Source organism: Pipistrellus hanaki (assembly GCF_964339955.1).
Source record: "Pipistrellus hanaki genome assembly, chromosome: 6".
Classification (NCBI taxonomy): Eukaryota; Metazoa; Chordata; class Mammalia; order Chiroptera; family Vespertilionidae; genus Pipistrellus; species Pipistrellus hanaki.
The window spans coordinates 62,628,197-62,655,025 of record NC_140508.1 but is presented as its reverse complement, the minus strand read 5'-3'; the positions used below and the strand labels follow the sequence as shown (position 1 = coordinate 62,655,025).

General features: G+C 48.2%; 1 protein-coding gene across 6 annotated transcripts in view; it reads right to left on the bottom strand.

The window, feature by feature from the left end:
• LDLRAD4 (low density lipoprotein receptor class A domain containing 4) overlaps positions 1–26,829 on the bottom strand; it is a 305,793-nt gene that overhangs the window by 183,501 nt on the left and 95,463 nt on the right. For 4 of the 6 annotated variants that reach the window (XM_084887343.1, XM_084887339.1, XM_084887338.1 and 1 more), the window contains one exon: positions 4,282–4,749. In XM_084887343.1, the coding sequence (XP_084743469.1) occupies positions 4,282–4,321 (40 nt within the window). In that variant the 5' untranslated portion in view covers positions 4,322–4,749. Of the gene's footprint in view, positions 1–4,281; positions 4,750–5,551; positions 5,700–5,960; positions 6,013–26,829 lie in introns of those variants that run through there. The other 2 variants (XM_084887340.1, XM_084887341.1) reach the window with 2 other exon arrangements.

Below are 26,829 nucleotides of genomic sequence, written 5' to 3'. Positions count from 1 at the left end.
TTCATAATGAGCCGTGCAGCATCCACCCAGAGGTCCCGTGTGGTCACTTGGCATCCCCTTTCTTGGGTTTCGTATCTGCACGGCGTCCTGAGATAAGCAGCTGCAGCCCTGGGACTCCACCGCGGGCTCCCGCAGGCGAACACCCACGACCTGGTGACGGCCCCGCGCACCGCCCTCGGGGCCCCTGGGGAAGAAGCCATCCCCCGGGGCCGTCTCCGAGGACAGGCAGGTAGAGGGATGGAATGAGGAGGCAGAAACCCTGTCGATGGACTATAAATGGACGGAGCTGTCCCTGAGCAGTCAGACAGGGGGCTGTGCAGAGGTCCTCAGCCTCCCTGGACCACGCTCCCCACTCCACGCCCGCTCGTGGTCACCTGCTCTGCACCAGCGAACAGCGGAGCTCATGGCGGCATCTAGACTGCCAGGACCAGGGAGAGGCATCTGCTCTCAGTCCAGGATGAGGAGACCAGACTCTTCCTAGGAAGCGAGAAGAAACCCCAGAAAGTTTGGGGGCATGATAACGTATTTACAGCTGACCTGGCGAGGGGAGAGAAGGAAGGCGGGAATTGCATTCTTCCCAGCTGTGGCGCTTCACATCTGTCCGGCAGGAGCCCCGTCCACGTGCTCAGGAGACGCAGCCCTGGGAGGAGACTCGGCTCCCGCCGGGCAGCACAGGGACACCTGCGCCGCGGACTGGAGGCGGCAGCACCACAGACCAGCAGCACGTGCTACGGGGAGCTGTCCCTCCGCGGTTTTCTTTCTAAAAAGCCTTCAAGGTCTTGTAACTGGAGAAATGCTGCCAACTATCTGCCTATCTGCCAACTATTTCGTGGCAGTCTCATGCTAACCTCTGTGAGGCTCTGCAGTAAAGAACTGACTTCAATGTCTTCTTCCCGAATTTGGCCATAACCCCCCTTTCCTCGCCCCCCACCCCTCACCCCCATCCCTTTTAGCGAGAAACAGCGTTCACTGTCTCCTCCTGGCAGCTCTGCGGAGTGTGGGCGGAGGTCATCCACGGATCAGCACATGGGCGCGGCCTTGAAGGGATGAGTAATAAGCTGAAGGTCCGGGTGGTGGGAAGGGGGTGACCCAGGATCCTCCGGGCCTTTCAGAGCCCTGGGAACAGTGCGGCTCCAGCCACGCCTCTGGTGAAGGCCACATCCCCCCCCGAAAGGGTCCCAGCGCTCCTGCCAGCGTGAACGAATCCCGGGAGAAAAACAGGCATCCCAACAATGCAATGGAAGCAGTGCTTCCTTTCTGCTCACCAATAGCTAAATAGACCTGGTCACCATCGCCTATAAACTAGCTCTCTTTCAGATACCTAAAAACGGTTAAATCAGCTCCTACCCTTCTCCTTTATGAGTGAAGGGTAGGAGTTCATTTAACTAAACAACTAGGTCTGGTTATTCTTTTATCAAGAAAGACTTGCAAGTCCTATAGGAATGTAACTCATTTACCTAGCTATCCAAGTTTAAAATGCTGTTTCAAGCAATCCGATGGAATGATTCAGAGAACCTGAGAAAATACTGCAAAACCTTCACAGTATCTAAGAGCGACACTGGGGCAGGGGAGGAGGCAGGAGCTCAGCCCAGCACCTGCTTCAGGATGTGCAGAGCGATAACCTGGCAGGGTGCTCTCCGCGCCACCCAGAGCACAGCAAACCTCATACGAAACCTCCATCCCCATCAGGACGCCTCTGCGGAGAGACCTGACTGGCACGTCCTGGAAGAATGCCCATTTCTATTCGCCCAGAGGCAACTGGGGGGTTGTTTCTACCAGAGTCTGATCACGCCGGAGTCTGTCTATCCATCATTGCCTCCAGGAACTACAGCCACGCAGAGAAACCGCCTGGATGAGCAAACACAGTAAACCGAGGCTGCTGGAGCGTTCCTTCCCCCGATGAAATGCCGGCATCGTGGTCCTAACGGTGGGTCCCGGGTGGCCCACAGCGGCGTGCTGCAGGGCTCCCCGAGCGTGAATGAGCTCACCCCGCAGGGCAGCAGGCAGCCCCCTCACAGCGGAATGGCAGGGCAGGGGCGGCGAACCGGCGACCGGGAGAAACTGAGCCCAGCACAGTCCCAGAAGCTGGGACCAACCATCCCTTTGGAAACTCAACTATAAACCTTGATAAAGTTCACACCTTTAGCCGGGACCGGTTTGGCTCAGTGGATGGAGAGTCGGCCTGCGGACTGAAAGGCCCCAGGTTCGATTCCGGGCAAGGGCATGTACCTTGGTTGCGGGCACATCCCCAGTGGGGGGTGTGCAAGAGGCAGCTGATCGATGACTCTCTCTCATCGATGTTTCTAACTCTCTATCCCTCTCTCTTCCTCTCTGTGAAAAATCAATAAAATATATTTTTTAAAAAAAAGTTCACACCTTTAGACTTAATAATTATGTGTCTAGTAGTTTATCCTAAGGAAATAACCCAATAGTCAGAAGAGTTTTTTGTACAATGTATTCATCAGAGCATTATTTGTAAGGGGAAAAGCTGTCAAAAACTCCAATGTCCAACAATAAAAGCACAATTTTAAAATTCAAGCACACACGCATAAAAGAATATCGTAAGGCAATTTTAAATTATATTTAAAAGAAAATGCTCATCGTGTAATGTTAAAAAGAGAATAATCCGGTTATAAAATTGAATATGTATTATGAACACAGTCCTGTGAGAAAAATGTTGCACAGGGAAAAACACTGAAAGGACGCAAGCCAATGTGTTAATGAAAATGGCAATATTCTGCATGAGTAATTATTTTTCTTTTTTAGGCTTTTATGTGCTTCCCAATTTTTCTTACAATAAGCAGGTCTTACTTATAAAGGGGGGGAAATTTAAATTTTGTTACAAAATAGTATCTACATGGTTCAGGTCATTTCTAAATTACATGCACTGAGAAAATGTAAAACAACATATAAATTTCTTTACGCAACATTTAGCCTATGAAAATCGTAATTGGGAAGTTGAATTTGAAATATGTATCCATGTGGATATGTCTACATTCACACAGGAAGCAAGACTTAAGAGGAGACTTCGAACCACACGGGTGGGCCAGCGGTGTCATGGGGAGGGGGGCCTTGCAAGCTCCCACCCCCGCCATGGGAATGCCATGCACTGCAAAGAGGCACCGGGCTTGCCAGGCAAGCACAGCTGCACCCAGGTCTCCCAGCCTCCCCTCCCAGCCCGGCTGCAGCCCCCAAGTCCTTATTAAAGAGGAATTTTGAACACCCTCCAGGAACAAAACACAAATTGACACATTTTTCAAGGGGAGGTATGGTTAACGGTACAGTAACTTTTGTTTTGCCCTAAAACAAAAGCCAAGAAAAAAATGCCTTAACCCCTTCACCATTGAAGATATCTAAAGCAGGGCTCCTTTCCATGAGCCTAGAGAATCAGCAAACTCAGTCTGTCTTCAACTCCAAAAACTAAGAAGTTAGCATCGTGAGTTGCCCTGGGATAAGAAAAGACTATACTCCACGAACATGTGAAAAGCACACCAACTAAGAGGGTGGGCACCAGCCTCCTACTGACCTCCATCTACCGTAAGCCCACAGTTTTACAAAGCTAGCTGCTTGGGCAGCGACAGAGGGACAGCTCTTGCATCCTACTCCTTAGGTAACTTTTGCCGACTGTGTGGGCAAAGAAAGATGAGAAGAGCAGGCAACGAATAAAAATGATGAGCTGAGTCCACCGGGACCCACCTCCAGAGAAGGCCGGGTACTTACAACTCCCTTCTTTTACTCCTGGTTATTTCCCAATATGCTATTTGATGACCTAAAGGCCATAGAGAGTCAAGAATGTACATTCATTTTGTACTGTTGTTTGGTATTGCATTTGCCTATCAACGAAGAGTTGAAATAGCATATTGGGAAGATAAAGCCACTGAGATATTCAGAAACTAAAACCATTGTCCCACAGCCTATTGGTGCTGTGTCCAGTTCTGAGAACTAACACGAAGAAAACCAGGTCCCTACACATTCCTCTGCAACGGCCAGATGTCCTTTAGAGAAATGTGACTTGCAAGGTACTGTGTGCGCTCTATTACTCAACAAGAGCAGACTCGTAAAATGTAAAATGCTTTTTCTAAACTCCTCCTTAGAGAGAAGGGAAATATGCTATTATTTTGTCAAAATCGTTCACCTGAGCAGCCTGAGCCCCTTGACTCTGCATGGCCTTTTAGATCATCAAAGCAAATGTACGTTCATTTTGTACAGTTGTTTGGTATTGCACTGCCTATCAACGAAGAGTTGAAATAGCATTTTCATTTAACTGTGGAGAATTCTCACCTGTGAAAGCATTTGTGGCCTGAAAACCAGCTTCCTGCATACTGCTCCCCAGACAAGCCTGTGCTCCAACTATTGAGCTGTCCTGGCAAGAGGAAACCGCCTGGGCGAGGCCTCAGGTCACTTCCATCTTCGGTTGTCGGAGTCCATTGCTTTGCCCGGCCCAGCTTTGGGTAGCATCTGATGCCCACTTGCCCTGCTCCCAGAGAGCAGGCGGTACCTGGGACAGCACCCAGTCCAGCACGCGCACACTCGGGGCACAGTCACGTCAGCCGGCCAGCCAGAGAGTGCAGGCCATGGTGAGCCCGGGAGGGGCGGAAGCTGTGTGTGTGAGACCTGCTCTCCCCCTCAGAGCCGGGGCCTCCTCTGCAGCTCGGCAGCCAGCATCATCCACGGCTCAGGCTCAGACGCTCCAGTGGAGTTCGGTGTGGTCTGATCTGCTGCTCTCCGTGCTTTGCCTCTCTCCTCTTTCTGAAATTAAAAAGAAATAGGTCACTTTCCTGAGGATCTGTAAGAGCATTGAATTTACTAGACCCACCACAGGGGCCAAAACATAAAAAGCCACCCAGTGTCGTGCTCAGGACCACAGGGAAGGCTCGGGAGAGCTCTGGGAAGAAATATAGTTCAAGGGTCTCCAGAACCTGGAGCCATCGTTCTATTCAGTGAGGGATCCAACCAGCCCGAACAGGGCCAGGAACCGGCCACGCTCAGGAACAAAGTTTCAGACGACCAACCGTCTGGGCAACCGAGAGTCAGCAGAGAAGGCTGAGAAGCTGACAAAGCATGCCCCATCCGCATGTCCCTCCATCTCTTGCCCATCCCATCGTCTACTCTCAGGTGGCTCCTGCTCTGGGAAGAGGCAGCTGCAGGCCTTGTCCGGAGTGACATGAGAGGGCGGAGGGCAAGACACAAACCGCCGCTCACTTTCTCATCTCAGCTCCAACGACCCTCCGCAGAGATGCCTCCTAGGTGGTCCCCAGGCTCAATGCGGAGCCGGTCACCAGCACTTGCCATAGTTGTGGCTGCCTGTAGGGGAGGTGACTGCTTAGCGCCCATCCTCCCACTAGACCTTAAGCACCACGAGGACAAGGACAGTGATGGGATGGCTCTCCATCTCCCCTCAGCACCGAGGACATGTCACACACCTGACAGGCACTCGGGCAATACGCGTTTACTGAATGGATGGATGAGTGGATACAGAGAGGGGTACGTACAGAAGGGCTCAGCAAACATCTACAGAACATCCCACCCCCACCCCCAGCCATGAGCTGACTAGCAGCGTTTCCTGGGCTGAGAGGCTGCTCTGTGGCGCTGACTCCGGCCTCTGAACTGGCAGGCGCTTCTCCTGCAGCCCATCTAGGTCAAGTGCAGACGATGCTTACTAGCTGTGACTCCACGGCACTGACACGTCACAGAAGGTCCTACCCAGGAAAGGCCGGAGAGGTCACGGCTTGAAATTCTTTCCACCCTCAGGGAGAAAACTCCAGCCCCACAGAGGTGAAGTAACAGCCACAAAAGGCACAGTGTGCAGGAGCATCGGCACTAATCCTTGAACATCCTGCCCCGACAACCACTGTTCTTCCCATGCTAGTGCTGAAGCTCAGGTAGTTCCCTAAACCCACGTACCTGTACGCCTAATAATGCCCACGTGTAGAAAATCAAGCATAAAGGAGGCAACTTACCCAGGACACAAGGTCACAGACTAATCCTGAGCCACAGCCACACATTCAAAGGCCCTCCTCTACCCAAGCACGCTACCGTCATCCTGTCGCCACACACACACACACACACACACACACACACACACATGCGCGCACGCACGCACACGCACACACTCATAAACTCACACACAGGCGTTCTATTTATCCTGGGAAGATGGGCAGGACTAACCAGGAAATAATTAATTCAATATTGCGCTTGAAAATGTCATTAAGCCCCTCCCATAACAGAGTAACAGTTACTAAGGAAATAGAGCGCACCAAACGGAAAAACACCCCCACAGGAAGGGACATTTTTTTAAAAACACGAACACCCACAAAACCCAACCAAATAAGCTGTGGGATATGTTTGCTTTCCCGCTTGTGCATAAAACTTTTATGAACTGCGGTGCTCCTGGGAATCGCCGGGGAGTGAAAACTCAGCTGCATTCGACAGACCCGAGGTCTCGTGGAAGTGCCCGCTGTGAAAACAGACACATGCAATTCCGGAAACATTCGGGCCACACTCTGGGCACAGAGGCCGACACCCAGCAGAGCAGTGAAGCCACCCCTTTTCGAAATCCGGTCACATTCAAAAAATGTGTAGAGCATCAATAATAAACACTGCCGTTTCATTTTTTATTTCCTCTCACTGCGGACAGACTGCTTTGCGGGCTGCATGTCGGTTACCTAGGCGACAGTTAGACGGAGCAGCCTGAAGGGCTCCAGGCACAGAGACCTGGGTGTCTGCTGGACCCATCCCTGCTCTACCCACCAGACAAGGCCCGGGGAGAAAGAAACACTGAGAGACAGACAGTCCTGACCTTGACAAATGGAAGCACTGTTGTAAAATTCAAAACAGGAAAATTAACGTATTAAGACTTGTACTGCACTGCTTACAAAAAAGAAAAGAAAGAAATCTCAACTATGAGCTGGTTCATTTAAGTTCACCGTAGCAATGACCAGATGTGAGAATAAGTGGAAAAAGAAACCCAAGGATCTATTTCCGGCCAGAGCTAGACTGTGTCATCCTGGGAGAAAGACATCACACTTTTCCACGAGTTTCTCTGCCTCAAAAACAGGCGGTTTTAAGATCTCAGCAAGTGCCAGTCAGTCGAGATGTCCTAATGGAAAAGCAGTGGGACCTTAGGAACACCGTGGCCTGCCTGCAGGGCAGCGGTGGGGCAGAGCACAAGGCAGGGCATCCCTCCGGGTTCTGGGCCCACGTACAGGACGTGGACACGGCCTGCAGCCTGCCAGGCTCCCGTTTCCTCGTGTGCAGAGTGAGAAGGGGAACCGAAGGTCCCTTTGGATCTGAGCGTGCCCCTGGGGCAGTGCCTCTGATCGAGGCAGACAGGACACGTGTGCATGAAAAGGACACGGCGAACAAGGCCCGGAAATCTGCCCATGAACACAAGTCCAGGAACAAGTCAGAGAAATGGGCCGCCTGCAGCTGGGGGAGGTTGAGTTAAGGGTGCTACTGATTCTTCAGGAAGCTTTTCATTTCTGTGGTTCAGGCTATAAAACAAATGTAGCTTTTAAAATGCCACAATCAGGGAAAAGTGGCAATTATATTAGGACATCCTTTAAAATGTCCCCCTTGTCAAATATGACACTTGATAAATCCTGAAGAATCTACACAGTCTGAGGCCCTACTCATACCAAGTTGGAGAAAGAGTCCCCCAAAAATAATATATAGTAGGATCATTGTCCCTAATGCATCATAAAGTCTCTATCTGTCTCCTTATACTACCTAGGAGCAAAGGAAGCAACAGGGGACCGTGCGTCCCACCCTTTCATTTGGCGGAGAAGAAGAATGAGGCTCAGGGAGGAGAGAGAACCTGCTGAAGGTGACTGTAGTGATGAAGGCAGAACTGGGACCAGATCCAGGGGTCAGTCTAGGCCCAAGCTCAAAGTTCTTCCCTACACACCAGTCGGCAAAGGAAGAAGCTGAGAAAGCGGTACAGTACCAGCTGCCACTATTTCCACTTTCCCGAGCCCAGATTGGACCATGCCCACACCACCAACATGCCCAAAGGAAAAGGCAAGGAAGCGCCAGAGGCGTGGCCCAGAGCCACACAGTCCTCGCGAGAGCGTGCACTGCAGTGTGCCTGACCTCGTCTGAGCATTTCACGGTCACCTGAGGACGCCAGCTAAGCAGAGGGAGCTGAGTAAGAAATGATGACCTCTCCCAGCCTGGTAGCACAGGCTGGCCACACCAGGAGTTGGGCTCTGAGGTGCTCTCCCCCACCTCAATTTTCTTAAGATAAAGGCAGCTTCCAATGGGCATGACAGACAAAGAAAAGGGGTGTCATGCAGGGAGCTAACAGTGTGAGCAGAGAAGAAGGGGAGCTGTCATCTCGTTCTTTGGAGAGAGCCGAAGAGAATATGGGTTGACGAGCTATTTATATGAAATGATTTTTGCCCTCCTTGCAAACACCCTCCAATGCCCTCATCACCCATCAATGCCTGCTCTGCCAATACTGCGCTCACAGCTCCCTGTGCCAAGTTACTCCAGGCCTCCGCCAATGGCAGGCTACCATCAGATACCTGGGCCTTGACCAGGACTCTCTCCGCTCTCTGGCTGCACCTTCTCATTCAGTATTGCAACCATTTGTGAGGTCATTACTGCCACCAGAAGTTCTTTTGGATGCCAGAAGTCAGCAGTGAGCAGTGCCCACAGTGCCTATCTCATCTCTGTCTGCAGAGGTGTTTCCTAGCAAAACCTTTTCTTGTTAATCCTTGTATCCTTGGCATCGATGATGGAGACCAGAATACAGCAGCTCTTCAGTAAATGCTTGTCATGCTGCACTGAATCGCATCTGAGCTTCAGTTGGGTCCCCTTGTCACTCTGCTGCCTCTGTCCCGCCTCAGATGCCCAGAGCACCAAGGGCACCGTACACAAGGAGGTGGTTGGCCACAGCACGCAGACCCTGGAGGGCACTCTGGGTGGGCAGTGCCAGCTGGGCCTCTGCAGCACAGGGAGGGATGACCCCTCCACCATCTACGGAGATAAAGCACGCTCCAAGGAGAGCCTCACACACACACAGGTCAGAGGACAGAAGGCCAGGCTCTCACTCAGACCACCCCGCGATAACCTCATTCTGGGCTGCCTGTGATTTTGGCAGTTACTTAACACCCCCAGCGTGAGCCTCAGTTTCATCATCTATAAAACGGAAGTAACAGGGCATCTGCTTCATAGAATTGTGATGTATTTAATGAGGAAACATATACAAAAAAAATTAGTCTAGTAAATGCTAAAGAAGTAATAATAGCTACAATGATTACAGCTCACCTGAGCAGATGACTGATAAATTATGTCTTTGAGACTATACCCCACCCGCCCTCTCTCAGTGCTTATCTGACCATGTCTAATTATCTCGTAGTTCCTCAGTTGATTTGTTTTGTTGTTGTTTTTTTACATTCTCAACAGATAAAAATCTAAGCTCCAAAGCATTCTATGTCAGTCAAATTAATAACAGAGAGAAACAGAGGAAAGGATACAAGATTTTAGAAAATGCGTGGGTGTGGTATCTGGTATGAAATGTGGTAGAAGAAAAAGAAATTACAAAGAAGAAACCTTAAAAGGAAAAGAAGCCTCTTGATATTCAGATTTGGGTGTTTTGTTTTGTTTTTTCATGTTTTCATATTGAAATACCAAATTTGCAAAACAACAACAGACAGTAACAAGTAAATTTAACCCAGGTTCTATCTCCTCTTGCCAGGGTCTTCCTTTTGATTTGTTCTGTTTGTCAAGTGTTAACTTCTTAAACCCTTTACATACACTCCTCAAGCTTTCACAGGCCCAAGAATGACACTGCACCGAGGGGACACCCCCCAGCCCTGGGCTCCTCTGCATGACAGAGGATGTGGACAGAGGCACCAGCACTCTGAAATCTAAAAACAGATCAGCAGGAAAACAGCCGGAGCTCTCTACAGAAATGAATGACCTGCGTAAGTTCATCGCTCGCGTTAGCACAGGTTTCCTCAATGCCTCTGGTTTGCAAAGCTCCAGGCCAGCTCCACATCTGCGCCTCTTACGTCAAACACATAGGGAACGCCTACATCGTCATTAGGTAGTTTTGTCTTGTTTACTCATATTCATTTTCTGAAAAGGCATAATCTTTCAGGAAAAAGAGAACTTGCCACTCTACAGTATTTTACAACTCAATCTCCGGTTTGGGGTAGATAGTGGTGACCAAAGATACTCCGATAATATTTTTCTTAGATATTTCCACAGAAAAGTCTGTGTTGTCTGGGACAGACACGGGAGGAGGGTGACATGCAGAGGGTGCCTGAAAGGTATCTCACTAACACCTGCGGCCTGCAAAGCTCTGGCCTGCAAAGCCAATAGAAACCAGCGCTCAGTTAATTTAGGTACAACTGTGAGTCTCTCACACACACACGCGCGCGCACACACACACACACACACACACACGGTTGTTTAGCCATTAGTGTCCTGGCGGAAAGACTCACTATGCCCAAATACACCCATTGCAACAAAACTTAGAAGCCCTGCTTACCGCCGAAGAGAGAAGGAAGTCCCCTTTGTCTGCAGATACAGATACAGATACAGATACAGATACAGATAGACTCATCCCGTATCCTCTGAGAACTTAAACTTCCACTCCACCACTGCGCTCGTTCTCTCAAGTAAGGGGACCAGAAGCAGCAGCGACGCAGCACACTCTGTCCTAGGAAGATCACAGATTCTGACTGCCTTAGAGAAGCCATGGGTTCTTATATGAGAGCTAAAGACATCATTTGAGACATACCCAACTGCGGAAACAGAACTCATTTAGCTCCGTGTGTAAGCACTGGTGGAACAATTTAATCCGATCACAGAAATCTAAGATGAACATTTCAGCAGATGTCTGAAAAAATGTAACGCCACGTGGTACTGTCTGCGGCTGGCCCCCGGAGCCGCTATCGCCAGCAGCAACCAGTCTGAGCGAGTGATAAACGAGCCCTCGGTGGCACAGCTACACACAGTAACGAACGTTACATCTGCGAGAGGCCCCAGCACACCACGCCGCTGGAGGGGCAGTGCCTGACTCCACATATATTAGGGAAACGCTGATAGAGCTTCCCGCCTTCCTGGAGGGCTGGATGAGGCAGGGCCACACCAGTGCATCTGTCCTGACAAGCAGCTGTGGAAGGGGGCGGAGAACCAGGGGCAAAGCTGCCTGGCAGTGACTAATGGGCCCACACAGGCCCTGTCCCTGTGTGTGCCGGCGGCCTCCAGCCAGGCAGAAAGAGTTCATTAGACCAATTTCCGCTGCCTTGGTAACAAGGGCTATGCGTGTGCTCTTACGCAGGAAAGCCAACGCGTGTTACTCACGGGGGAAAGCACTGCAGACGGGCACTGCGTGTCCCGCCACGCAGCCCGGACGGTGGTGGGAGCCTGCCGGCCTGGGGGACGGCCCTGCCCCCTCCGGGAGTCAGAGGGCTCGTGAGAAACAGTCTCCTGCAGCACCTGAAGCCACGTGCTGGTGAGTCTGCTGCGTCTGCCCAGCTTTAGAAGCACTTACCAGTGGCTACGGAAACCGAGCAGTGTGCTCAGCCCAGCATCCGTGTCCTGAATGCTGAGTCTGACTGCATGTCCGCCATCAGCTCTGGACAGGAGGACACCTGGGTACCACCGAGGGAAACCACGGGCTCTGGCAGCAAGAGGCGGGGGTAACCACCAAAGGTGGACCCCGAGGTCACAGTTCATGCTCCCGTCAGCTGCCGAAGTTCACTTCACAGCATCTGCCAAGCCTTTCACGATCTAAGTACGCCACAGACCTCATCGGCCTGACAGGCAACTTTCCCTGCATTTAAGATAGCATCTTCTTTCCGTTCTTCCTTTTCCCTCTCAAAGTCTAGCCCTTATTTACTCCCTACCCCTCCGGAGCCGACAAGTAGGAATTGCCTCCTTCTGGCTAGGGTGAGCAGTGGGCCCTCAGCAAGCTTCTACAGACGGAGGCCCTGGGAGGCCCGGAGGAAGGCCCAGGTGGTGGGAGGGCAGGGAAGGCAGGAGGAGGCTTTACCACAGTGAATAGCCACTCCTCCCCACTCCGCCCCCGCCCACAGTCTCATGCATCGGTTCCCTCAGACAGCAAGAGCAGGAGAGCAGAACACTCTCTCCAGGTCAGTGTTCCCCAAATATCCCCAGAGGAAGCATGCAATCATCAAAACTAGATTTTTTTTTTCATTTTAAAAATATATGTATTTTTACTGATTTCAGAGAGAAAGGGAGAGGGGGGGAGAGATAGAAACATCAATGATGAGAGCGAATCCTTGATTGGCTGCCTTCTGCATGCCCCACATTGGGGATCGAGCTCACAACCTAGCCATGCGCCCTGACCGAGAATTGAACCATGACCTCCAGGTTCATAGGTTGATGCTTAGCCTCTGAGCCACGCTGGCTGGCCAGCCAAGTTTGCCCATTTTCACCTAAAAATAAACATATTAACAAGTACATTTAAAATAGGAACATGCCCACACATCAATTCACAAGACCAGCGTCAAAGAGCAAGGAGCTGCCCGTGTGTTGGGAGAACATGACAGAGCAGCTCCCTCGAGGTGACAAAGGCCTGTAGCCAGGGACTCTGCCGTCCCCTTGGTGCTGACACAGACGCCCAGTCCACGCAGAGCTGTGCTCAGAGGAGCCGGCACGGCTCCGGGATCAAACAGGGCTGGCAATTCTGCTGAGCATCCCACACCCCGCTCAGCCAGATTACACAACCTCTCTGAGCCTCGGCCTCCTCATCTGTCAAATGAGGCATTGACGTAACTGTAAGACAGGGCTAATGACTAAATGAGAAAACACACGAAGGAGATGTACACGGCAGCAGCACATTAGCAGGCCCTCCACCAATGGAAAGGCGGTCATGAGGAGCAGGAAAGAAACGCAGGGACGACGTGGTCGCCAGACCCCTAGGAGATGTGAGGAAGATGTGGTCTTTCAACGGTCTCTTAAGAAAGGTGGGAGAAAGGGTAAGGGGAGGAAAGCAAAAACACAGCATCTCAATGGGACCCAGTGGACTCCACTCTGGCTGGCATGGAGGTAACAGTTCGATTCCCGGTCAGGGCACATGCCCAGGTTTGGGATCCATCCCCAGTGAGGGGCATGCAGGAGGCAGCCAACCATGAGTCTCTCTCATCATTGATGTTTCTATCTCTCTCTCCCTTCCCTTCCTTTCTGAAATCAATAAAAATATATTTTAAGAGAGTTAAAATCTAAGGCCTTGTTAGATTAGGATTAAATATTTTCATCTTCAAATAATTACTTAAGTAGGTCAGCATCGGCTGTGTCTCACTTTTTCCTTTCCAGAGGCCAGAACTCGCCCATCTAACGAGAGCATCCACCCTGCCCGCTCAGAGAGCCTCTCTTTCACTCCTCTAGGCCCTTGTCCCCACCAACACACAGGGTCAATATTGACTGCACACCCACTAATTGTAGGGATTCCCCACATCAGAGAAATCACTCCTATTGAAATCACTCCACTTCCTGTGAATAAAAACATGTTATTATATTCAATAAAGCCATGCAAGAAATAATAGCTAAATATGGCATTTAAATAACTTATACCAACACCTAAAAATGGCTTCCTGGAAGCAAAGAAAATAATTGGCGTTTTCCAGAATATTTTAAGAGCTTCATTTCTCTCCTTCTTCTCCACCCACCTCCTTCTAGAGATGAGTCACAGCCACATTCACAGCCACACTGGCCCCTGGCCTAGAGATAAACTTGGGCTAAAGGGGTTTTATAGTGAGGAGGAATGCTGACATTGAAATTTAAAAGCCGTCTAGCTACTCTACTACCATTCCCTTTCCCTTCTGGTTCCCATGGAAACAGACCTCAGATCGCCAAAAACAGGGTAAAGATAGTACCATGCCCAGTTTTCCTGCAATCTGTTTCCATGGGAACTGGAAGAGAAGGGAATGGAGGCTGGGTAGCTAGACTGGCTGAAAGTCTGCATCCCCCTCAGCTGGAGGCGCAGACAGGGCTGGCACGCTGGGCCAGTGGCCTGCAGACCTTCATGGGCTCTTCAGGAATGACAGGTCCACTCTTGGATAGAGTTTCCGAGAAAGGGAAGCTCACAGCAGGCCAGGCTGTGGGGCTAAGGCCAGCTGTGGACCTCCGGACACACACTCACTCAGCAGATGATTCGCCTTCGCAAACGTCCCTTCACCAACCAGAGGCGACCCTTCTCAAACCAGGGTTCCCTCATCGGGCTGGGCATCAGGATGATCACAGACCTAGTGAGTCAGCATATCCAGGGGCTGTGACCAGGATTCTGTACCCTTTAATCAGCTCCAAATGTGATTCTGATGCTTGGTCATTCTGGAAAACCAATGCCCTAGACCCAAGGTCGGCAAACTGTGGCTCGCGAGCCACATGCGGCTCTTTGGCCCCTTGAGTGTGGCTCTTCCACAAAATACCACAGCCTGGGCGAGTCTATTTTGAAGAAGTGGCGTTAGAAGAAGTTTAAATTTAAAAAACTTGGCTCTCAGAAGAAATTCCAATCATTGCACTGTTGATATTTGGCTCTGTTGACTAATGAGTTTGCAGACCACTGCCCTAGACCAGTTTCCCAAAGTTTACGGCTGGATCCTGTGGGGACCCTAGTGAAGTGCAGATTCCAGCTCAGCCGGTCTGGAGCAGGGCCTGAGATCCTGCATTTCTAACCCAACTCCCAGGGGATGCTGACGCTGTGGGGCCTTGAACCACATCTGAGTGGCGAGTATATAGACTCCAATGAACCTTTTCCACAGATCAAAGATGGATACAGCCGTTCCCACAGTAGCAATTTACTCCCACTTGCAGCCATCAGTCCCCACCCAGGCCAGACCTTTATGTCAGACTCCCCTGACAGGAGGGCCTGAATAATCATGCTTCCTATTACCCTCCCTCTACCTGTTTACTCTGCCTCCAGAGATCATCTGCATGGATAAGAAGGTAACAAAATAGTCAAAAATTATGTTTGATCATCAGGGAAATGAAACATGAAAGGCTCTGCCAAATCTGGTTTCTCTAAGAAAAGTAAAAGCAAATTCTGCATTGTTGAGGATTATATGTGGAAAAATGTGGAAAATATTTAGAATATTTATAAACATAGATGTGTTATCAAAAAAGAATGGAGCTGTCCATATGTCATTTTTAAAATATACATTTGTATTGATTTCTGAGAGGAAAAGAGAGGGAGAGAAAGATGAAAACATCAATGATGAGAGCGAATCATTGATCAGATGCCTCTTGCACACCCCACACTGGAGTTTGAGCCCGCAACCCAGGCATATGCCCTGAGCGGAAACTGAACCATGACCTCCTGGTTCATAGGTTGATCCTCAACCACTGAGCCATGCCTGCTGGGCCATATGTCTTCTTAAAAGAGATCAGAATTTTTAAAAACTCTACAATTATTATAAGGACATTTCTCAGCTGGCCTTAAAATCTCTAGTCTAAAAGAAAATGTACAGAGTAAAAATGGAATCCACATTTCAGCTAAAAGTATGCAAAGTAATAAAAAAGTAATGTTTATTTCTATACTGAACCACAAAGCAATTTTAAACTACATAAAATGCCAGTGTGTTATTCAAAGGCAAGTCACTGATTTTCTGCTTTAAGAAATCTCCATCTTGCTTATATATATAAAAAAGAGGGAGGCCTTTCTGTTTCTCACTAAATACATTTTGTACCTTCTTGGAAAAGAGTAACATATATCGATCTTTGAAAATTAAAATATGACCAAAGAATTCAACGTGAGAAATAATCTCCTAATTCGAAAAATGTAAAAGGGGGAGAGGGGGACCAATTCTTTGATTGGCCAGCACACCAGCAACAAAGCGAGCTCAGCATTGTGCCCAGTCCCGTCGCTGCAGGCAGCCAAAGACTTCATGGTCACAGTCTATGACACACATCTTCATTCCAATGAGGCAAAAGTACATGTAATATTTATTTATACATGCATGTATAATGTCACACGCAAACTTTTTAAAAAATGAGCCAGTTTTGAGACTCAGTTGCTTTTTTAGGTTCCCAAAGCACATGAAGCCAGGAGTGGAAGAACTGCTGTGATGACAAAATGAAGTCAAAATAAGCGATTTCTGCATTTGCTTAAAAGACAACAAATACGCACACAAGTGACAGGCTGAACTGCTATAGTAAAGGATGCAAAGGGGTGTGAGCTATTAAGTGCTCCATTAAAAAAGATAAAAAATGCCGAAATCGGTTTGGCTCAGTGGCTAGAGCGCCGGCCTGCGGACTAAAAGGTCCCAGGTTCGATTCCGGTTAAGGACATGTACCTTGGTTGCAGGTACATCCCCAGGAGGTGTGCAGGAGGCAGCTGATTGATGTTTCTCTCTCATCAATGTTTCCAACTCTCTATCTCTCTCCCTTCCTCTCTGTAAAAAAATCAATAAAACACATTTTTTTTAAAAAGATAAAAATAATTGGGAACAAAAGCCGAGATGTGCTTACACCCAGCTCCCCTGAACTCGGTTAGCGTGTGAGACCCCGGCTGAGAACCCGTTGTGGGTGTTTGTGTGCGTGCATTTACTCTGTGTTGATATGAAGAAGCAACTGGAGCAGGGTCCACAAACTTCCTGCAAAAGGCCAGATGGTAAACGGCTCTTCAGGGCATGAACACCCTGTCCCTCCTCCTCGATTCTGTCATTACAGCATGAAAACCACCACCAGGAGCAGCATATAAAGGAATGAGAGTGACGTGTTCCAACAAAACTTTATACAAACCAGTGCTAACTAGGATATGGCCTCTGAGCCATAATCTACCAACCACCGGACTAGACTATACACAGCTTATTTGGGGTGGAATATCTTATTGAACTCCCTCCCCACAGTTTCAGGAAAGGGAGCGGGGAAAGCTGCAGAATCTGTCTCAGATCGATTCTTCAGTCATCCCTGAGGAAGCTCTGGATTAGCAATACCTAAAATGTTCTAGTGTTTTCCAGCAATATACCAGCTCTATACAGCTGCTACTAATTAACATACAATAATTGGTTGTTGTATGCTGTTTGTATTTTTCTTACATTTATCTTGTCTCCTTCACTGGATTCTAATACTCCTAAGGGGGAGACTTTTTTATTTGCATTTTCCCTCGGAGTTTAGTTTAAGGTTCAGCAAAAGATGCTGCTGACAAAATCCTCCCTTCCTTTAAAAAGGTGGAAAATATATAGCTAAACAGAAAAAAGAACAAAACACCCCCATCTTTATACATACCCTGTTTCCCCAAAAATAGGACAGTGTCTTATATTAATTTTTTCTTCCAAAGTTGCGCTAGGTCTTATTTTCAGGGAATGTCTTATCTTTCCATGCGCTAGGTCTTATTTTCGGAGGATGTCTTATTTTGGGGGAAACACGGTATATGCATATATGATTTCTGAGAGGAAGGGAGAGGGTCAGAGAGATAGAAACATGAATGATGAGAGAGAATCATTGATTGGTTGCCTCCTACATGCCCCACACAAGGATGGAGCCCACAACCTGGGCATGTGCCCCGACCTGGAATCCAACTGTGACCTCCTGGTTCATAGATCAACGCTCAACCACTGAGCCATGCCAACCGGGCCCCCATCTTTTATATTAAACCCAATGCAACTGTGGCAGGAGGACAATCTACAGGTCTGTCTACAAAGGCCAAGTGTGTGAGGGACATGTTCACACTGGCTGGGCTTCCTGCAGCAAAAAGAATTATGGTCTGTAACATTTTCCTCTTTCTCCACTGACCCTTCATCTCACCTGCTCAGAAAGTCCCAACACTAACCAGCAGGGTGAGCAGAAAAGAGAACAGACATATCCTACGGTGGATAGACAGCTCAGAGATAAGAACTGGAGATGGTAAGCACTGTAAAATCAAGCAAACAAAATGTGTGTCGGGTAAGCTCCTGGTGACCATGCAATGTGACTCCACCCCATCACTATGCACCCAACAGCTTTATCTGCCATCCTGAGCCTGCTCGTGCCGCGTTCCCAGGGTCACAGAGACTCATCACCTACTCAGCAATGCTGTTTCCTCACCTGCATGGGCCACTGGCGAGAAGGTGAGGTGGGCCTGTTTTTGAAGGCGTTCAGAGGGGTTACAGGACAGGGGAGCCTGGCTCCTGGTCCCTGCCTCTGAAATTGGAGAACTTCCGAACAAGAGAGTAAATCTCATCTTCTCAGCCCGTGGTGGGGCAAGCCCACCCTTCTGGCCCCATCCACACCCACAGGAGAAACCCTGCCTGTGTTTTCCCGTGGACAAAGGGGATAGTACTTCCCCATCCAAGGGGACAAGAAGAAATGGGAGCTTCCCCAGTAGGTGGTACTGACAAGCCCCTGGCACAGGTAAGAGCTCATGAGTGTTTCCAATCCAATGTGTACACTTGTTAGAGCCTGGAAACAATGCTCACTGGGTAGCAGGTTTGCCCTCAGAGATTCAGAGCCCTTAGGGAATCATCTTACCCCCTTCACTCCACCCCACCCCCAGCTTTCACACATCAGAGTAATTCCGGCAAAAGAAAGAGGGGTTTGTTAAGGATGGGACATGGCTACCTACACCTTTCACACACCACCAGCAGCATGATCAGCAGGACTAACGTGCCCGCCACGTTAGCTGTCTCAGTGCCTCTCTGCTCCCCGAGCAGGGGCACACTGGGAGGACTCTCGTCCTGCGGTGCTCAGGAGAGGCTCTAACCCCTTCCAGTCCTGCCTCCCTGGGGACGAGGTCCTGCCGTCCACCCCCAGACGCCGCCCTCCATGGGCCCCCCCGAGTCACAGAACCTCACGCTGCCAAACATTTCATCCTAAAGAAGAACCTGGGGTCATTTTTCAATTCTGATGGGAATTTAAAAGTGATCATTGAAATGGGTACTGTATATAGTTCTTCGTAATTCATTACTGATTCACATCGATTAGGAGGCTGGTCTCTTTGCCCCGGTCAAGCAGCTTTGTCCCTTTCTCCTTTATAGAGAAGAAAGATGAGTCAGAAAGGCGAACGGCTTCGCTGAAGGCTGCGAGGTTAGACTGCAACACAATCTGACTTACAGGAGCTCTTCCCACTGGAAAGAGCCTCTTTGGACTACACCCGTGGTCGGCAAACCGCGGCTCAAGAGCCACATGAGGCTCTTTGGCCTCTTGAGTGTGGCTCTTCCACAAAATACCACGGCCTGGGAGAGTCTATTTTGAAGAAGTGGTGTTAGAAGAAGTTTAAGTTTAAAAAATTTGGCTCTCAAAAAGAAATTTCAATCGTTGTACTGTTGATATTTGGCTCTGCTGACTAATGAGTTTGCCGACCACTGGACTATACCAACTTGGCTTCTCCACAGGAGCAGGGCCCCAGCCACAGCACCCTCGTGACCTCCTCCTCCACAAAAGATTATGTGCCCCTTCCCCTGCCTGCGGGCCTCCAGCCCCAAGGAGGAGCGCCATGGGATTATGGCTACCAGAAGCTGTGTAGCCAGACTAGTACCAACAACAACAAAAAATAAACCAGTCACAACAAAACAAAGAACGCCAAACAGTTTGTTCTCCTACTCTCCCAAAGAAAAGAGTTCAGAAAGGGTGAAAGCATAAAGAGGGCAAAAAGAACCATAAAAGCAACTCCTAGCACTTTGCTGGATGAGCTAATTCGGGTTTAAAAGGGGCACGTGAGCCGAAACCAGTTTGGCTCAGTGGATAGAACTTCGGCCTGCAGACTGAAAGGTCCCAGGTTCGATTCCAGTCAAGGGTGTGTACCTTGGTTGCAGGCACATTCCCAGTGAGTAGTGTGCAGGAGGCAGCTAATCAATGATTCTCTCTCATTGATGTTTCTAACTCTCTCTTCCTCTCTGTAAAAAATCAATAAAATATATTTTTTAAATAAAATAAAAGGGGCATGTGAGAAGGAGATGATACTTGGCTGGTTCGGAGCAAGGACAGCTCAGTCCACTGAGGCCTGGCTCCTGCCACCCTCCCCGTGACCTGGGACAACCAACCCAACTGCTCGGGTCTCAAGTTTCCTCACAGGGGAAGAGAGAGAGAGCTAGAGGCCCTTCAGGTTCCTTTCCACCCCAAAATGTAAGAAACAGGAAATTGGTGACTAGCACAAATTAAGCTGCTTATCGGTAGTTTCTACAAATGGGCCCTTGGCAAGCAGCACCTTCTAAAATGTCAGATATTCCTAAACAGCCTGGTCCCAAAACACCTGGGAGGAAGTGCCTAGAGCACATGTGTCAAACACAAGGCCCGCGGGCCAAATCCAGCCCGCCAGGCCTTGCAATGTGGCCCGCACCGCGCTGTCATCACTGCACTCCGCTGTCAGTTTATGACATTGTCAGTTTATGACTGTTCAGTAAACCATTAGGCCCGCGATTTAGGCTGGATTTTAGATTTTGGCCCCTTCTCTGATTGAGTTCGACACCCCTAGCCTAGAGGAATAATGTAAATGAAGCCACTCAGGTAAGTGCCATGAAAGCACCTAGAAAACCGCTGGGCACACAGGAAGCTGCATCTCCCTGGACAGACTGACAGCAGGTGGGTGCAATCAGAGTTGCTTTATGGGGAACAACTGCTCTACATCTAGGTTTTCAATATTTGTCCCATTTATATCTGATGGTTCAAGTTCAGTTCTGGCATAGACTGGACTATTAGTAACTGCAGCTCCTTACACAGAAAGTAGCCACAGCTAGAGGTTGTCCAGGCCAGGGCAGCACCCCTCACATGGCCAGAGAGCTGGACGCATCCTTCCCACCTGCCGCAGCACCTGCCCTCAAGGCCCTCGCTCTCTCCAGGTCCCCTCCTGTGTGTCTGTTTTTCTTCCTTTTCTTTGTTGCTTCTTCCTCCTCGGCTCATCCCCTAAGTGTTGGTGTCTCCAAAGCCCCATTATCAGGCGTCTCATCTTTTCCTTCTAGAGACTCACCTTCACAACCAGCTATGGGTTAACTTTTCCTGAGCTTCACATCCAATTCCGGGACAGTCCCACTTGCATATACAGAAACAGACCCAATGTTAAGATGTCAAAAAATAAACTGTTCCTCCCAAACCTGTTCCTTTACCCTTTACACACCCAGACGCAAGCGAGAAGACGCAGTCATCCCAGACCCTCCGTGTTCCTTACTGGCACTGCCAGCCACTACGTGCCCATCGGCCCTCTTCAGTCCACTCTGCTCACATGACCACAGCTACATTTCCAGAACAATCTCCTGTCCAGGCTTTCCTGGGTGGAAACTGACTGTGGTCCACAGCGCCTGTGATGTAACATGTAATTCCTGCGTGTGACTGACTGAGCCTTCTACAGTCTGACTTTTTCAGACTATTGGCCTGTCCTCCACCCCGATCCCTGTAATCAACAGCAACGGGCCTGCTGCTGCCCCTAACCCACCAGGCCCCTTCCTGTCCCAAGGAATGACCTATTCAGGTCTGAGAGCCCTCTCACTCCTTCCCTGCCAGCTAGTCCCTGTGTATCCGGAAAGTCTTTCTTAAACTCCATGTGCCTCCTCTGCACGATATCCCCCCACTGTCAGCACCACTGATACACTGCCCTCTCAGGTTGCCGTAGTCCACGCACTGATCTCCCCTGCCCGCACCCCCAACCCCAAGCAATGGTTCTCAATGAAAAGCATCTGGGGATTTTACTTGAAACTAAGATTCCAAGCTCCATCTTCACAGGCTGTGATTTGGTGTGGCTTGGGCAGGTTATAACACCTTCCTTCACATCTCCAAAGGGCTTTCATGCAGACAGCAAATGGGACGGCTCCACATAGCTCAGAATGACACCCACTGAGTGAAAAACATGGCTTCTCCTCATTGGCGGGAAGTGGGTTTTAGTAATGAGGAACCACGCCGAACAGAAACAGGCTGCCTCGTGAAGCAGGGGGCTCCCATCGCTGCAGGTGGAGCAGGGCAGCATAACCGCGTGTGGAGGGTACTGAAGGGGGAGCTGACCATCACACAGGTCTGCATCGGACGGCCAAGAAATGCCCTCCGCCGCTGAACGGTTTTACAGTCATAGTAACCGTGTAGGGGTTAACCCTTGTTGAATCTGGCTCAGAGCCCTGTTCTCAACAGTGATCTCAGGGACACACCCTGAAAGGATGAATGGTTCTGCCGAACACCAGCCATAAAGGCCCGCCACGACCCAGATTCCCACAGAAGCCGTTGACAGACAAAGGGTCAGGAGCCACGGCCAGTGCTCATTAACGATGCCTTAAAAATGGAACTTGAAGCTCAAGTATTCTTACTTCAGACGCACTATGAAGCTGTGTGTGTTCTTTTATTTGAGAGAAATTAGACTAAAAGACAGAACTCAGATATTAAAAATCAAACAACCCTCATTTTTACCTAGAAGAATTTTTTCCTCGTGTATCAAATAAATATATTATAGGCCATGATCTCCGTAATATATTTATTATGATTATAAAATGTTCAGTCCAGGAGTGAAGAAACATTGATCTTCAAAAATCACATTTAATTGTAACTGAACATCCAACAATCCTGATTTTTCCACCAAAGGACCTGGAGATCATTCTATGTCTGTCCTAGGGGGACGATGTGAGAAAGAGACAATGGTCTGCCCTCTCCTCCCACGGAAAGGTCACGGTTACCAGGGCCTCTTACAAAGCACGTAGTGACTCTGAGATACACACATAACTTACTGCGAACCGATATTTACTCTGAATTTCAAATAATCGGTACATCCTTACGGTCAAAAAACATAATGAAAGCCAGCTAGGGAACCTCTGTAACTTTGAGACAGACAATACTTTAAACAAAATGACAACTGATTTGAACTGACAACTTCGGTCTAATTGGTTTCTACAGAAAGTATATTTCAGTTTCAAATCAGTTGTCTTGTGGCAATTCCTTATGTCTAGATACAAACTGGGTGCTGTTAGAAAAAGGAAACCGTCAATGGAGAGGATTCGTGTGCATACCTGACAGACAATGTTGATTTTTTTTTCTTATGGCTGGTGTTGCTAGGTGGTTAGAGCGTAGGTCTAAAAACCGAATGGTCCTGGGTTCAATTTCAGTCAAGGGCACATACCTGGGCTGCAGGCTACCTATCCAGGTTGGGGCCCGTGTGTGAAACAACCAATTGACGTGGCTCTCGCACACTGATGTTCCTCTCTCTTTCCTCTCTCTAAAATCAATGGAAAAAATATCTTCCAGTGAGGATTAACCAAAAAAAGTTCTTTATAACGAAGTTCACCGTTCTCTACAGAGCCCTATAAGTGTTATCAATTATCATTTCCGCATTAGTGACTATAGAAGTAAAAGCAGCTTGACTTGGTGCTAGAATTATCGGTCTCCCACAGTCAAGGTCCATTCTCAGGTGGCACTAATGAAGACGTGTGAGAGGAACACAGGTGTCCATGAATCGACAAGAGGTTTAAGTTAACAGAGCTTTCTAGGTTAGTAACTCATAGACCCAACACTCAAGGTGAAAGCAATGACTGACCCGGAAGCACCAAGAGACGTTTCCAAGAACGAACACCTGTTCTTCCAGAGGAAAGCACAGACAGGACAATAGCAAAGTGTTTCCCTACCGATTCCTATCGACATCCATCTTCCTTCCTATGAAAGCCAGCTAGGGAACCTAGCTGCATTCACTGTCTGCATCGCACCACGAGTGGCTGTTCTAACTCGTACGGTACAGCTCACAGCCCTCAGCATACTGTGCCAGCCACCAGCTGCTTTGGGCGTGTGCCTCGTCTCCCCAACCTGACTGGAAGCTGCTTACAGACAAGGACCCTGTCCTATGTTCCTCACACCCACTCCCTCGGAGCACCTCACATGCTTCACACACACAGCTGGCACTCTATCAAATGCGCAGTGGAATACCGCCTGCCTGCTGGGTTGCTTGCTTTCTTCCTTTCCTCAATGAGAAATTTATGAGAGACTCCTGCATAGGTAGTGCTATTGAAAGCAACATCAGTTTAAGGTAGGCAGGAAGCAGAGAACAAAGTGCCTTCACTGAGAACTTTAAAATGACTTGCTACTTAAATAACATGTGCCTGTAGACAAACAAAAAAATCAAATACCTGTCATTAAAGAACTTAAAAAAAAAAAAAAAAAGCAATAATGTTCACTCTGGAAAAGAATGGAAAGATAAGTAAATTTAAGAATACTCATAATCCTATCACCAAAGCTAATCAGTGCTAATACCTTGGCATGTATCCTTCAAGTCAGTGCTAATATCTTGACATGTATCCTTCAAATATATATGCATATATACACATGTATGTATGTATGTGTGTGATTAATAGTATCATATTACAGAGCCTATTATAATGTTTTCATTTAACATATATTAAAATTCACGCTGTTGCTTATTCTTTGGAACAGAACATTTATATGTCCTTAGTATAGTTGAGGACACTCTTCTAAAATTCAGAGTAAAACTCATCTTCATTCCTTGCTTTTAACAAGACCAAGTCTAGTAGAGATGGCAGCAAAGAATATGCGCAGTACATGAAATTATTTAGAGACTTTAAAACCAACATGCACCACAAAAAGTTGTACTATGATTTCGCCTAACAGAGTGCTCTAGTGCATTAATTTGGCAATTAAAATATTTCCTATTTTTTTAAATGAGACTAAATTTTAAATATAAAGACATAAGGTATCTATGAGACCACAACTAATATTTATTTTTATTAAAATTCTACTCCTGACTATATATTTTACCATGGAAATGAGAATTACTATTATCACTGCAGCTGTCAAACAGGCTTCCTAAAACTAAGGTTATATAACAACACTAACTCGAAGTTAAAAATGCAAAACTGTCCTCAGAACTGACTCCTAGACTCCTCTGATATGATGCATAACAGATTTGGTTCTGTTTAGACAAACCTCTTTAAGTGCTGGGATCCTTAACCACATAGGAACACTTGAGAAATCTGTATTTTAATTTCTATTATCATTTATTCCGGTGCTGTCATTAAGAGAAGTAACCTGCAGTCTGACCACCCACCCGCCCCACTCCCATTCTCCTTACTGTAGGTCTTTCTGCCAGGTGGCATTTTAACCTGGTAACTATGACACACAGACCTGGTTAGAAACATGAATTTTCCCAAAAGATGAGTCAAGCTTCCATATTTAAGCAAAGGAGAGAAAAGAAAAGAAAAGCATTGTTCCAATTAAGCTGTTCTCTGAAGGCATAAATAAACGTATCCAACAAATTTACATCCAGTGACCCACCAACTTCTCATGTAATTTTCATAATGGGAGTCAGAAGAAATTTTTCAACTCTTAACACAAATATATACTGAATCTCCTTCAATAATAATTGTATGAAAAGATGTTTATCATCTTTGCATTCCCCTTCCCACTTCTATTGAATTGGTTTCTAAAATATTATTTCTATCAAGCTGTTTTCTGCTACTTTCACCTTTTGAAGTTTTCTAATTGTTTTTATCCAATCTGTTTCCTAGGATGTGTTTATATTTCTTCTAAGTTCCAGCTGGAAATGCCTGGATGCATACCTGAAGCGAGCCGACGAGAGCCAAATATAGCCTGCCCGGGCCGGCCATCGTTCTGGAGGCACAGCCCCCTAGGCTGGCTCTATGGCATTCCTAAACGGCTGCTCCAAATCACACCTTGATCTCCTCTATGCATCCGTTTCCTCCACTTACAGACGTTGACATATATTCCAAAGCTCCATGTGTAAGGTCTATTTGGACTGCAAAGGACTTCGAACGAGAAGGTCACGAAAACACTAAACTGACACAAATGTATAAAAGTAAAATTGTGACTCACATGCTGACAAACCAAGAAATGTTGAGTGCAAGCTGTGAGGAAATCAGACAAGAGCTGCTGCCTGACATTCCTACATAAGCTGGGAAAACACACAACCAGTCTTAAGAGAAATGTTGGCGCGCACGGCAAAGTAACGGTAACAAACCCCAGAGATGGCCTCGCTGCTCTTCCACCTCTGCTCGCAGTGTATTCCCAACACGTCTTCGCTCATTCACCTGCCTCGGCGGGTAACAATCGCAAGTCTATGCTCCTCTCGCCCATTACTCCACCAGTCAAGACCTGCCAACTATGTCAAAGCCTCTTGCTGATAGGAATCAGAACAGGCACGCCCGACATGCCATGACCCTGCTCTGACTAACGGGGACAAAACCCCCGTGAAGAACAACGTGGTTGACATCATGCTAGGCCCTTACTGGGAAACATGCAACTCGTTTCTCTTTCATCCAACTGTTACAACAGGCCCTTCCCAGTTCTGTAAGTGCAGTCTTCACTGCAGCAATAACACCTGACACAGACGAGGGCGCCAATGATGTCATCCAGACAACCCACAGATTCCATGCCCTGGAGCCCATGAAAGAACCCACATGGGAAGGCCCAGAACCCACATGGGAAGGCCCAGAAAAGTGAGGTCCTACACGTCTAGTAGCTGAGAGGATCCAGTCTGTCTTCTGGGAGGTGGGAAGAGCACTGCACTTAGAGCTAGGGACCACCATTCAAAGCGAAATGCAACAGGAAGCACGTAGGACTTAAGAAGTATAGGATACCCTCTTCTTCAACCCCAAATCTCTCTCCTTCCTTAGAAATCATCATTAGAAGAGTTGGCACACTGCGTATATTGGGATGACCGAAGAAATGGGAACGTACATGCAGAGGCACACATGGGAGAGAAGCCCTGTGGCCACATGGGGAACAGGCTCCTGTCAGTGGGTTGCTTTGGTGCTCAGAACTTTAAACATATGCAGCTACCCCCACTCCCTCCCGTTATCACTCAGTATCTACAATACACGTTCAACGGCCAGATATTTGGTGCATAACTTAATGGCAATTCTTAATGCAAATTTGGTGAGGTGGTTGTATTCCTCTCCCATCCCCCTAGGACAAAGGGGCCCAACTTTCGCTGTCATCCTCCCT